The following is a 13,653-nucleotide window of genomic DNA, read 5'->3' on the forward strand; positions in this document are numbered from 1 at the left end:
GAACCTGTTGAAATGGCGTGTTTAGTGCAGCATCCTTTCTCATTCACTGACCTATTGGGTTACAGTCCTATATCTTATAATAGCCTATAGAGTTCTAATTCGATTTTGATTGTATTCCTAGCTTATTTATTTATTATTATTATTTCTAGGTCGTGGTGAAATATACCAGGACTTTTTATTAGGTTAATTAAAACCTATGCTGATTCATAAAACAATTAAGATAAGCTAATGTAAAAGGATAGTCCAACATGGGGATTTGTAATGAAATCGTGTATGTTTGGCTAGACCTGCTAAATATAGCCTATCAGTAAACTACGACTAGGCCTATTTATATCAAATGAGTTTGGGGGAGAAATTAGGCCCATGGCAATTTACTGATACATTTTTGACAGTATGCATCCGACTTTGAAGCTGAAGCCCATACCCAACTACAAATTAAACTTCTTTCCAAATCAGTCCAGCAATAGCATACATTTCACTTTTACACATAAACTGCCTGGTGGTAAAATATCCCTTCCATTTCAGCCTGAATCTGCGGATTTGTGTCAATAGTAAATCTGTAGAAAACGTTCTGCTAGTGCCACATGGCGACATTGATTCTGGTTAAGATTTATATTCCTGCATAAAACGTCCAGAACATGAGGGAAAGGTAATGACCAATAGTAAACCGAATCCGACCTTAATTAAAAATACGCAGAGGACGGGAGAGGGCCAGTACATCTGTTTTCAATCTGCGACATCAATGGGTTCATTTCGCAGATTGAAATGGGGGTGTTGCGAGAGGGACATTTCCTGTCAAAACGACAGTGGAATCGCTGTATTGTATGGGCCTACAACATGTCATCTCTCAGGACTAAAACAAAAATGTCAAGCACACACTGAAATGCGAAAGATTGTTTTCAGCAAACCAGTGAGTCGAGGCTAATGTTTGTTTAAATTAGCCTAATAGGCTACGTGAAGGTTGAGTCTTGAACTTCCACATTGTTTGGATATGTAAGTGCTGAGTCGTTATTCAGTAATCGAGGCATAATGTACCTCTTAACCTTACTTACAGTTTACTATACAGGGAATCTTAAGTCGACACCCCCTATGCTCCGCTGATGAATGCCTTGTGTGGACGAAAAAGTGTGCTTTATTAGTGATGTATTGCGTGAGGGTGGGATTCTGTGGGCATGAAACGGGGCGCCTGTAAAGCGGCAAGAGAAGCTCAAAAGCTAGGGCGCGTAATGAAAGTTTCATGCATTGCGATTACTTCCCCAGGGGACCTAATAGCTCGCGCGTGTTCAACAGCACAGGCGCGAGGAGAACCCAGAGGGTCCGGCCTCTCGCTACACGCGCGTCTCCCGGACTTCATCACTTCCGCAGCCGAACACTCATCACACTCTCGAGTACTGTTCGCAATGAACACACGAGAGCATTCCGTAATTACAAACTCGTAAGGGCGATGCTCACGCAAAAAGAGACATTTTCGAGGTTTGCGTTGAGTTATTACGCAATCTGTCTTCTAAAGCGACAACGAACAGTATGCTAGAACCGAGAAAGCAGAATTTAAGACTTCAGAATATGCAGTTTTAAAATGTCAACAACTTGCTTGTAACATCTGTGCCAAACTGGACTAAGGATGCTGGGGTCTTGAGAAGTCGCCGTTGAAATTGCATTCGGAGTTTTTTTTCTTGTTCAGAGTGAAAATGCCTTGTTGCTGAAATACAATTTGGTAATATCATTTTTGTCGGTGTAGTCTGCGTCATGACTTCTAGCTATGCGCCTGTAGTGGACAGACAAGCCACGCTGCCCTGTCGCACCGAAAGTCCGATCATCGCTAATCTGGAACATTTACAGGCAAAAAAAAACTTCTCGGTAAGTCACCTGTTGGATCTAGAGGAAGCGCGAGAGATGGTGGGAACTCAGACGGAGGACAACACGGGGGAGTCGGGGCGGAATATGCTGGAGTCTCCCGGTTTGACAAGCGGCAGCGACACAGCACAACAAGAAAGTGAGTTTGGGGAATGTCATTCAGGGATTCGCCCGGGCTGATGATAGCGATACACTAATGGTAAAATAAGTTAATGTAAATGTCAATGCGATTTGTAGTTTTGTTATGTAAAGTAGTCATATCCCATATGTTTTTGCCTTCTTGTTATTTGAATTATCTTTGAGAATAGACATCTATGCGGGCCTCGACGTGTTTCTTAGTCTACTGATGAACGTTCACATGCCGAACAACTCATTCAAGTAATGGCATATTTGAGCGAATGGCGGCATGAAAAGATTAACAGATAGTTCTCTCACACACAATGGTGGGCAGTATTTATAACGGTAGGTCTGACACCATAGGTTGTCCATACTGAGAAGGTTACCCCACTTTTATAACAGACCACTAAACGTTATTCATGGGGTTTACACATCACAGTTAAATATTAAAGTAAGATTCCTGCCTACAACACGGCTCAAGGAACCAGGGCACTTTATAGAGCTTGTCGAAGGCCGTGGAAACAAGACGATTCCATCCATCAGTTCCCGCAGCCCTGATACTTGACAGCCAACAACATAGGCTAGCAATTATCATGACTCACATTACTTTAACACGCGTGGCAGTGATAAAATAATTAAAGATCTGTTCTCAGTGCCTTGGCTGTTATATATCTTGTCATGGAGGGTCAACGAGAATTAGCACATTTCCTGATGAAAACACGAGTTGCCTTTTTGATATTAATACTTAATTTGACAGCTGCACCTTAGATTACTTTTAATTGATTACTTTTACTTTTAATTTATCATTTTGAAACCGCTAATCAGTCCATGCTGTTCATGTGAGCTATTTCTATGATTGTGTTGCTTATTGATTAACTGGCTTAATGGAATATGAGTTAATTGCTGCTTCACCATGCAGCCTGCAGCATAGAGACTGTGTGGGGTACCTAATTAAATGCATTTTTTTTTTGCGGGGCCCACCTCTCCTCACCTCTCCAAAAAGCGAATTTATTCCATCATTTTTTTCACAGACCAACGGAAACGAATAACTTTCCATTATATTTCTAAGGTCAATGCATAACTATACCTATATTTTGTAATATTTATTTAAAGTATAAATATGTAAAGCATTGGGCCTATTCATTTAGCATGTAATAGTCAAGAGTAGGTGCCATACAATTATGTTTGTTTTAAGGATTATAAAAAAAAAACACTATAGGGGAGACCGGGATTGGTTGTCACAATTTTTACTCATGCATGAATTGCTCATCTTCAAAAAATCTTTCAGCAGTAATTCCTACATGAAATGAAAGCATGGGGTCTTGGCTTTAAATGTGTATACTTTTTACTTTTAGAGTGTATTGTAGCAGGAAGTAATTAAACATCAAAGACACTCTGACACAATGTGACAACCAACCCCATCACGGGGTTGGTTGTCACAGGGTATGGGGTTGGTTGTCCCTATAGAGGTTCAATAGGATTTCAATGATAAATTGTGCACGCGACCAGCACCCGAGCCTGCACGTAATTGCCTAGTGAGATACTGTCACGATTGTCTGTGAGCTGCCCCTCAAACTTACTGTGCATGTCCCTGGTTGTCATCAATGCCCTTTATGTTTAAACAATGGGATTAAAGTAGGTGATCAGTTACTAACATTGTGTGTTGAGTTCTAAAAACCTCTTTATTATAATTTCATTATGTAAGTTGCTTAACAGCAAACAAATACAAACAGACCAACAGTCTTAAAAAGTTCTACATGTCCAATATTTTTAACAATCTACTAAACTATACTGAAGCCTACTGAAAACAATCTATTTCAACCAACCCCGCAAGCTATGAGACAACCATCCCCAACTGACTCCTTGACAAACATGTTAACCTAGCTGCAGCATGGCTTAAACTATTATGTTAAAAGATGACTCAAAATAAAGCTACTACTTTTGCCTTTTCAATGAGTGTGTTGTTTTTTGATGACTAATAATCTACAAGCTCTCAATACAAAAACAACACCAAAATAAAAATTTACTCTGACCCATGAAAATTACAAATTGTGTCCTCACCTCAATGTTTTGTGTCTGCTCAGCAAAATTGCAAGTGCAAATGAGTAAGCTAACAAAAGCTAACAGTTTGATATGAAAATTGTACCACAGCGCCCTATAGTGTGCCTGTAGTAAGCAGTGTGACAACCAACCCGTGAGACAACCAGCCCCGGTCTCCTACATTGAACTCTGTAATCAAAAGTAAAGTCTCGTAAAGTTACAAAAAACAGCTTATACTACCGTGGTAGTTATAATGTGTCAAGTTACTTTTAAAAGACCAAAGACATCCAGGTGGAATTTGTGTTCTTCCATCGCCCTCGGGCATTTATAGCATGGGGGACTTTCCGGGTGAATCGATTGGTCACCGAACTGTTTTTCCTCTTGCGCAGTTTTATGAGCTGATCTCGGTGCTGATTGATGTGAGTTGGAGTGTTTGGAATGAGTGGACCCAATCTCATGGGAGTGTACCCCTCCCCTCCGTCCTGACACACACCCTTTTGAAAGGATTTGTTTTATCCCGTTTGGCAATAGCTTGTTGCCTCTTAGCCGTTTAGGTTAACTTTACCAATTTGTGAAATATCAATATATTGTCTTCACTTTAGCAAATGCCTAATTTTACATTTTTACTAGGCCTACAAAGGAACATTATGTAGGCTAGGCCTATGCAAAGTATAGAGTATGTATGTGTTCATTATGAAACATACGGTTTGACTAGCACAGTTATAAAACATTGATTCTGATAATGACAGAATTCCCGTGTGAGATTAAATAGACTAGGTGAACGTTTGATGGTGCTACAACAAGAATGCTCAAATCTCAAACGCCTATTTTAGAGCCAGCCAACTAAGTTCTTACATTAACCTAAGATCTGAGAAATACACACCTATTTTAAAATAATAAAGTTAGCACACTTCCAATGTTCTTTTGATAAAACAAACTGGATCATAAGAGTTAATAAATGAAGCATTCCCTTTTCTTGGATTAGTATCAATGTATTATGAATTATGTGGGGGAAGGATCATGATAGTTATTACAGTGGTGGGAAAAAAGTGCATGTGGTCACGATTTCATCGACCAAGTCTCTTTTGGCTCTTTGCTCATTAATTACCGCCAGATCAAGCTTGCTCAAATAATAACGATGGAATCAGGAAAGACTCCTGCCAAGACTGTCTGTGAGTATCGCTTGAAAAGACCAACATCAGCACGAGACTCTGAAACCACGGGGGCACTCTTTAGCTCCCGAGGTCGCTCAAACTCTTCAGCTATTGTTTGTCAGTCTGAAGCCAATACTTATATCCTTCACACAACAGTCATTCTCCCTGAAAGACCTTTAATAATTTGATTAAAGATTGAGCTAATTCAAACAAAAAGCCTGTTTTATTTTATATCAGTGTAAAATGCATACAGAATCACTACTGTTGTTTAGTAGACTAGGCCCACCCAGCACTCTATTTGGAATGTCTTACTTTTAACTAACATCACTAACATCTAACATCATCATTAATATCAGGTTAATGATTTTAAGCCAGAAGTTACACTTAAATGTTTGCTCTATTCAGATATCTGTTTGTCAAATTATATTTTTGCACTCTCTCTCTTTCTCACACACACACACACACACACACACACACACACACACACACACACACACACACACACACACACACACACACACACACACACACACACACACACACACACACACACACACACACACACACACACACAAACTTAATTCGGCCATTATAAACAAAATGGCGCTCTTTAGGAAAGACCTTGACGCTTAGTCTTGAATGGAAGGAAACCTGTGATTACCACTCAGCACAAAAGCTTTTTGTGATCTGAGGCACAACCGCTTGCTAAAGTGGATTATACCCATTTTAACAAAAAAATCTGAATGTAATCATCACTCTGTGTGTTTCTGTCATTGCCTGTGTGTCAGATGAACGCTTGACTACGGAGGAGAAGAAGAAGAGGAAGCAGCGGAGGAACAGGACCACCTTCAACAGCAGCCAACTGCAGGCCTTGGAGCGCGTCTTCGAGCGCACACACTACCCCGACGCTTTTGTCCGGGAGGACCTCGCACGGCGAGTCAACCTCACAGAAGCCCGAGTGCAGGTGCGGCCGCGACTCGTCCTGTCTTACTTCATCTTTGTCTGTTTACGTTTATGTGGATACAATCCTCAAGTTGCAAGATTGTTTGCATTTGTGCGGTTGGTTTTGATGTAATGCTGATAGACACATGGGTCAGTCATTACTTATTCACTGGGTCTACACGAGACACGTGTAACTCCACTGTCAAATGCTGATCAATTCAGTTTGGAAACACATGGAGATTGCGGTTTTTCCCCCCATTAAAGACCACTCAATTTCAGTGACTTGAAATAAAGTGAAAGGTGTGACTAAAGGTGTTCTAAAGGCACTGGCCCACTTCTCAGCTTCATTGGTCTGGCTCCGTCTCGCTGATGACTGTCTGTTTCATTTCATGATTTGATGATAGCAAAGAGTTTAGCGGTAAAGCCCTAAGGTCTCTGAGAGGGATGCGGCTGCTCATCTGTGACTTTCTCTTGCTCAGGTGTGGTTTCAGAACAGACGGGCGAAGTTCAGACGGAATGAACGAGCCATGCTGGCCAGTAAGAATTCCTCTCTTCTCAAGTCATTTTCCAGCGAGGTGAATGTGGAGCAGCCAATGGTGCCTCGCCCTGCCCCCAGACCGAACGACTATATGTCCTGGGGGTCCTCTGCCCCATACAGGTACTCATTTCCCTTGATATACTTCTTGGTTAAAAGCTTCTTCATGGCCCTTTCAAAAGCTAAAGGGTCTGTTTAAAACATTTAGGAGCTTTGCACAGATCGTTTTCCACATGAAAAATCATTAATTGGCTTAGGAGGATCTTTTTACCTCTGTAGGGTTCCCAGTGGCGGGAATTTTCTCTGAAGCCAACTGCCAAATAACTCACGAGAGGTTCTTGAAAGACTTCTTCATCAGATGATGACAAATGGAACCTTTTAAGGAATATTATCCATAGAAAAGCCTGGTTCAGATCAGCTCCTTTTTTCTAAATGTAAGCAATAAACCATAGATTTATCGATTCCTACTGCTTCACTAATGAAAAGCAGTGGCCATTGGCCCAGATGCAGGTAAAATGATATTTGTAGTTTTTGACTGAACTCCTGGTGAAATAATTTAATTTACTCTTGGACCATGTTCTGGGAAAATAAAACTTGCCTTTTTTACTAGCTTTGAATTAGATGACGAGGTTGAGTTGAACAGCACGCTGCCAAACTATTAACAGGGTGACTGTCAGGGGCAGTGTATTTTATCAGCTGCATTTGGGTGTGCGCCTTTAATCAAAATCTGGCCCAGTTGCCTACCATACCAGCTAAGTATAGCCTTATGTACTGTCAGTGCGCTATAATAGTTTATATGAAGGGAGAAAATATTTCATAACAAGCTGCCAATTGCCTCTCCTGAATTTGAAAGAGATTAAAGTAGTCCTCTGACTCAGACCTTGAGCTCCTGAAATATATCCCTCCTGTGACATCAATAACTTACATTTGAATTAACATGACAACAAATCTCTGCCTGGTTAGGTACCAATTCGAGACAGCAACCCCTGCAACCTATACTGAAGCGATCTTCCTACAGTAAATTATACCACAAACCATCAAACGTACAAGAAAAATAAAGTTCTGGCATTTTCTGTGTTTCAAGCTGTCAAAGGCAAGCTGGTCAAATATATGTGCTGTGAATTTCCCAGCATCTGGTGAGGTAGAACTTATAGGGGTTTGCCAGCATCTGGTTCAATAGCCACTCTGATTATGAAAACAACTCCTCCTGAGATCTGCTGTCGGAGTCCATGCTGAGCTTTCTGAAATGTTTATTTGCCTCATAACTGAGCATCTGTGCTGTGTGCATGGTTGTTACCTCATCGACTAGAGCAGAGCATCCCCAACTGGGGCTCTTAGAACAGTTGATAATGCAATAGCAATTTTTCCTATGTTTTATGAATCCTGTATTGTTCAATAGTGGAAGCTTTATCTGACAAAATAAAAGATATCTTAGTTGACTTACCGTACCTGATGAAATAATCATGCATTAAAGTTGGAATTGAGTGGCTTTTTAAAACCTGGCCTTACCACGTTTGCATTTTGATTGTGGTCAATTATCTCTTGGAGACTTGATTATTAATGTTCTTTCTCTCTGTTTTTTCTGTATGTTTTGTTATCCAGTGCCATGGCCACATACCCTCCCACATGTGCCAACACAACTACAACTCAGGGAATGAACATGGCCAACAGCATTGCCAACTTGAGACTAAAAGCAAAGGAGTACAGCCTGAACCAGGTGCCCACTGTCAACTGACTGGACACCACGCCTCCTACCCCAACACACACACACTTCCAGCTGGGAGCATATGGTTTCAGTTAGTCAACTGAGATTACAGTCCTTAGGGGCACCCCAATAAGCATTCCATCTCAAGGCCTATTGAGCAAAGAAGACAGCATAACAAAGACACGCCCAGCACTCGATACAACACCATTACCTAATGCAAAACCAAGCAGCTCTCAGGCCGAGAGAATGGCTTTCTCTTTTCATCTTAATAACAGCCGCTTAGTATCTCCTCAGCTAGCTGAAGACACCAGCTCCGACTCTGTCAAGATTCCTCTGCTCAGCACCCAAACGGCAAAGCTCTAGCTCTTCAGCCAAAAACAACACTACCACCATTACGAGAAGATACAGATACTCTGCAGAATACGGAACCGAAGTGCAGACTTTGTTTTGTAACGGCACACAAAGCGGAAAATTGTTCCTATCCGACGGTACTTCAGTGCACTTCGAGTGTTTCATTCTTCTGCCATACGATTTTAAAGTACATAAAGAAAAGGGATCAAAATACAAAGCTCACACAGGCTTTATCACATCACGAGTCTCTGATGATGAAGAGGCTTTGGTCATGTTCCTGCTATGGTCCTCAGACGATTGGGGTACGCCCATGGACTTCCAGAGACTAGTAGCATTGGACATTTTGCAGCAAGGAGTCTTCTGGCCTCTGCGATTTAGCATGGGACTGAGGGTGCATGAAACCCAGGAGGGATTATCTGAAGTGCCTCAAAAAGAACACTAGACTCTACTCCTGTTTGTCATTTTTTAACCATTGGAGCCAACCTTTTCTTCAGCTAATGCTCTAAAGTCATATTCCCTTATGTATATTAACTGATTATATCCAAACGTGTTATATTCCTTTGCAATAAAAAGATGTGGTTTAAGCACAGTTGCAGGATGGATTCACCAGCTCATGTTAATTCTGCATATACTTTCATCATCCTTACTATTGCAGGCAACGGCACGAACATATTGAAACCCTAATACAGCTACTAATACATACACACTTAAAAAAAGGCATTTTAGGAGAGATATACTGTAGGTGCAGGGTTCAGTAACTCACAAATGTTCTTTTGTATTACCTGAAGCATGACTAAAATGAACCACCACATGTCAAAACCACATTTACAGGCCCACTACAACTTCAGATACTAATTTTTTTTCACTGGCACTCTATCCATCCCAAGTCAATTAGTCACCTTTAACCAACAAGAATATAAAAAAATACTAAACAAAATAACAGCGACATTGGCTGGAGGACAGCCTGACCCAGGAAACAAACAGCTGCAGAATGTGCTGCTGGAAGAGCTTGTGGTTGAAGCTCCATTTGGAAGTGTGATGGAAGTGTGTGTTATGTGCCCATGAAGCTCCGGTTGGAAGTGTGGTGGAAGTGTGTGTGTGTTATGTGCTTGTGAAGCTCCAGTTGGAAGCTGGGTGGAAGTGTGTGTGTGTGTGTGTGTTATGTGCTCATGAAGCTCCGGTTGAAAGTGTGGTGGAAATGTGTGTGTGTTATGTGCTCGTGAAGCTCCAGTTGAAAGTGTGGTGGAAGTGTGTGTGTGTTATGCACTCGTGAAGCTCCAGTTGTAAGTGTGGCGGAAGTGTGTGTGTGTTATGCGCTCGTGAAGCTTCAGTTGGAAGTGTGGTGGAAGTGTGTGTGTGTTATGCGCTTGTGAAGCTCCAGTTGGAAGTGTGGTGGAAGTGTGTGTGTGTAATGCTCTCATGATGGACTCCCCTGCTCTGCTGGAGGTTTCTGACTCCCACGAGCAGCTGGAGAGCATGGAGGTGTTCATTTCTTCTCTCCGCTGTGCCTCCCTTCAAAAGCAGCATGTACCTTGGACTCCGTATCACTCTTGGCCCAAGTGGCCACAAGGTGCCTTTCTGAATGGCTGATGGTCATCTGGTTGCATGTGACCTGACGTGACCTATGAAGCTAAGGGTTAGCCACAGCATGTGGAGGTTATACGCTCGCTCCAGTCCACTCTGGACTTTCCGTAGTAATTCTCTCTGCGAATATTTCCACTGACAAGTATTGGTAGCGTATTTGATGCTTCGTGGCCTTTGAGCAATTTTATCGGATGTTTGTGCCAAGGTTCAGCAGTTTTTTTTGTGGTTTACCATTAGAGGTTGACATCAGGGTCATGGGCAGACCTGGTAAAGTAAATAAAACGGAGCTTAGCAAGCACTCAGAGCGAGGGTCTTGTTGAGGAGGGGGCTGAGACGGGGGCACGAAAGGAAATGCTGACATTTTCTTAAATGAGCCGCATTTGAAAAAAAAAAATCTCCCTTCCTGCATTGAAACTCAACCTCTCACATTAAAATTCCAGTTGTCTTTTCCAACAGCAGCGTTCTTTCATGTGGCCTTTCCCCACGGGGCTCTGACCCGGCTCCATCTCGTGCGCCGCGCGGCCAACCTTTATGGTCCGCACAGCCCTGTGAGTCAGCCTGAGAAGGGACCTGCGGGGAGCTGGAACTAGAGGCTCCTGCTGGAGGGAGGCCACCTAATCCCCCCTCCCCCCTCGCTGAGCCGCTGACTGTTTCCTCAATCCGAGTGAGTGCCTTGGCACAAACATGTCACCGGCCGTCAGTCAGCTAGGTGATCTGTCATAGAAGCCGACACTTGCGAGTGATGAATTTGTCATCGCTCCGTTAGTCGACGAAGACGGTGACGCTAGACTTGGAGGGGGATTTTGTGCCGTTTCAGTTTTTTTTGTGTTTTGTGAATGTTCATGTTTGTTGATGCCAGGATGGAGATAAACCCCTGAAGGTTTTAGGACTGTAAAGTCAGTTTTGAGCTATGGTTGAGGAGTAAGGGAGGTAAGGAGGCATGAAGGAGTGGAAGGAGAAGGAGGAGGAGGAGGAGGGGGGAGTAACGGTCTCTTTGGTGCATTTCTCTGGCTGGGCATCCATCTCACCTTTCACAGGCTGGATCCTCTGACCTCAAGTGCTTCCAGATGACCCGAGCCCCAGCACCCAGGCTCCCCAGCCCACTCCACCCCGCCCCAGCCCCTCACGGACACATGGCTCCATGGATGACAAGCGAGCCGCTCACCCCCGTCAACCTCGACATCTGGAGCTCATTAGGAGGGAGACAGTCTGCGAGAGAGGGAGGGAAGCAAAGAGGGGGGTAGAGGGAGAGCAAGAGAGAGAGAGAGAGAAAACAGGGGAGTAAGAGTAAGGAAGAAAGAGCAAAAAAGAGAAGAAAGTGGAAGGAGGGGTCCATAGGAGAGAGTTAACTTTCTCAAACAAGGCTGGATTTCTTTTCTTTTGTATTGACAACTTATATACAGCCAATCACACTGAAGGAACTTACAATTAGGAAAGGTGTCAATGTGTCCCCTCTCCTAAAGTCAAATATCTCTCATTTGAACCTGAGCACAAAGGTCAAAGAGTTTACTAAAGAGCAGTCATCTCCCATGATAAGAAATTGTACAGATATACAGCAATTTCCATCATGCTCAGTGGTATATGAAACATACACTGTAAGTCAATATATACTACTCTATACTTTAACTGTACTATGTGTTGTACATAGAAAGCATTGTGTTGAGAGGATCTTCAGGCCAGTGATTACAAACAAAGGTTACAGAAGAAGAAACGTCCCTGAAGTTCTGAATAAGAGGAAGTGGTGTTTAAAACAAAGAAAACAGTGGGTTTCTAACTAAAGCATTCTTACTCTACTTGAGCCTGAGAATTATATTACACATGTGTGAAATGAGAGGGTTCTCAAGACTCCAGCCTTTTATAACATGCAGTGAGGACCTCTGCCAAGCACATGTGCTTTGCGACTCATAATATTACCTCATAATAAAGGGACTGGTTTACTACATTCCCAATCACCACTGCTCTTACTAGGTTGAGTTAGAACTCTATGGAGGACTTATTGCATTTATGAGGAACAAGAAAAATGACACTGGAGGGAAAAAATCGTTTACTTACAGTTATTAGCTAAATTCTGCCTTGGTGCAGATGTCGATCAGCTGGGTTTGGGCTCACCACCGCCCTCTAGTGACAACTTTACATCTGTACATGTCATTCAACCCTAAGGTAACACACCTATTCTGAGCTATTAGCTTTCAAACCAGCCTACATGAATTAGATCCTCATGCTCATCTCATTCAGGTTATCATACTCACTAACAGAGACAGTTATATGGGAGAGGTAGTGACAAAGATAGAAATAATAACTCAAATTAAAATTTGAGTTAATCTCAAATTAAAATCACTTCAAATTACTTAATCCTTTTCATTTGACTTCAGATTTAATAAAATACATAATACATTTTACATGGTGTTTTCTGTAATGTAGTGCATTTGAACACAATGAAAGATACATTACACCAATAAAATGCATTATTATTAATGTAAACAATGATACCATGGATGTATCCACCAGCAGGAAATGTGCTGGAACATGTGTATGCAGATATGGACAGTTCTTCTCAGGGCAATACCCCTCAACTGGCTCGCAGCACAACCACCCCCTTTCCCTGCATACAGGAACGAAAACTACACTAAAACACCAGGAGAAGGAAAACAGGCTGAGACGGAAGAGAGCCATGAGAGAGTTTTTCTAACAAAGTAGTCACACCATAAATCTACAGCAGTTTGCTTGCGGGGGGAAGCAGCGATATTATGCGCCTCTCCCCAGGGCTCCTTGCCTTCCTCTGGGCTGATGAAGTGGTCCCGGTACTGCCGTGGGCAGAAACAGCTCCGCTATTGTGCTGCCTTATCACAGCTCTACCCTCATCTCCTAACAAACTCCTTCCCTGGTGTACAGAACATGTATTCATTCATTCAACACATTGTAATGCCTTAATAATCCCATAATAAAGCACATAACTAAAAACCTTGATCTGGTAGTAACGTACACTGCACTCACATGCACTCTTTTCTTAGTACCCTATAAAACTGTCTTCTAAGATCTTTAAAGGTTTAACAATACACACAATTTAAAGCTATTTTGTTTGACTAGCTTGCATGTCCCAAAACTCTTAATCTCTTCACAACTCAATTCATTTGGGAAACCTAATGCCAATGCCTAATGTTTGCTGAACACATTTGGTTTTTATTTATTTAGTGTGGCCTTCCAATTATGGGATTTCCTTCAGCTCTTGTTTTGTTTGTCACTTGAAACTGAACTGCTGGACACACGGGTAGCTTTTAAAAGAGCTTTTATCTATCGTTTTTTCATAATCATGGAGTGTTGAAGTTCTTTGGAATATGGGAAGGCCGGGGAATCCCAAAAGGGAATACCAA

At 42.2% G+C, this 13,653-nt stretch overlaps 1 protein-coding gene across 1 annotated transcript; it reads left to right on the forward strand.

The window, feature by feature from the left end:
• The first annotated feature begins 1,219 nt into the window (after positions 1 to 1,219).
• LOC308360890 (paired mesoderm homeobox protein 1-like) lies at positions 1,220 to 9,170 on the forward strand. Its single transcript, XM_080833068.1, has 4 exons — positions 1,220 to 1,993; positions 5,954 to 6,129; positions 6,587 to 6,765; positions 8,245 to 9,170. Exons 1-4 carry the CDS (start codon positions 1,747 to 1,749, stop codon positions 8,375 to 8,377), a joined length of 735 nt encoding a protein of 244 aa, XP_080689194.1. The 5' UTR covers positions 1,220 to 1,746; the 3' UTR covers positions 8,378 to 9,170.
• Positions 9,171 to 13,653: the final 4,483 nt, after the last annotated feature.

Source organism: Sprattus sprattus (assembly GCF_963457725.1).
Source record: "Sprattus sprattus genome assembly, chromosome: 2".
Lineage (NCBI taxonomy): Eukaryota > Metazoa > Chordata > Actinopteri > Clupeiformes > Clupeidae > Sprattus > Sprattus sprattus.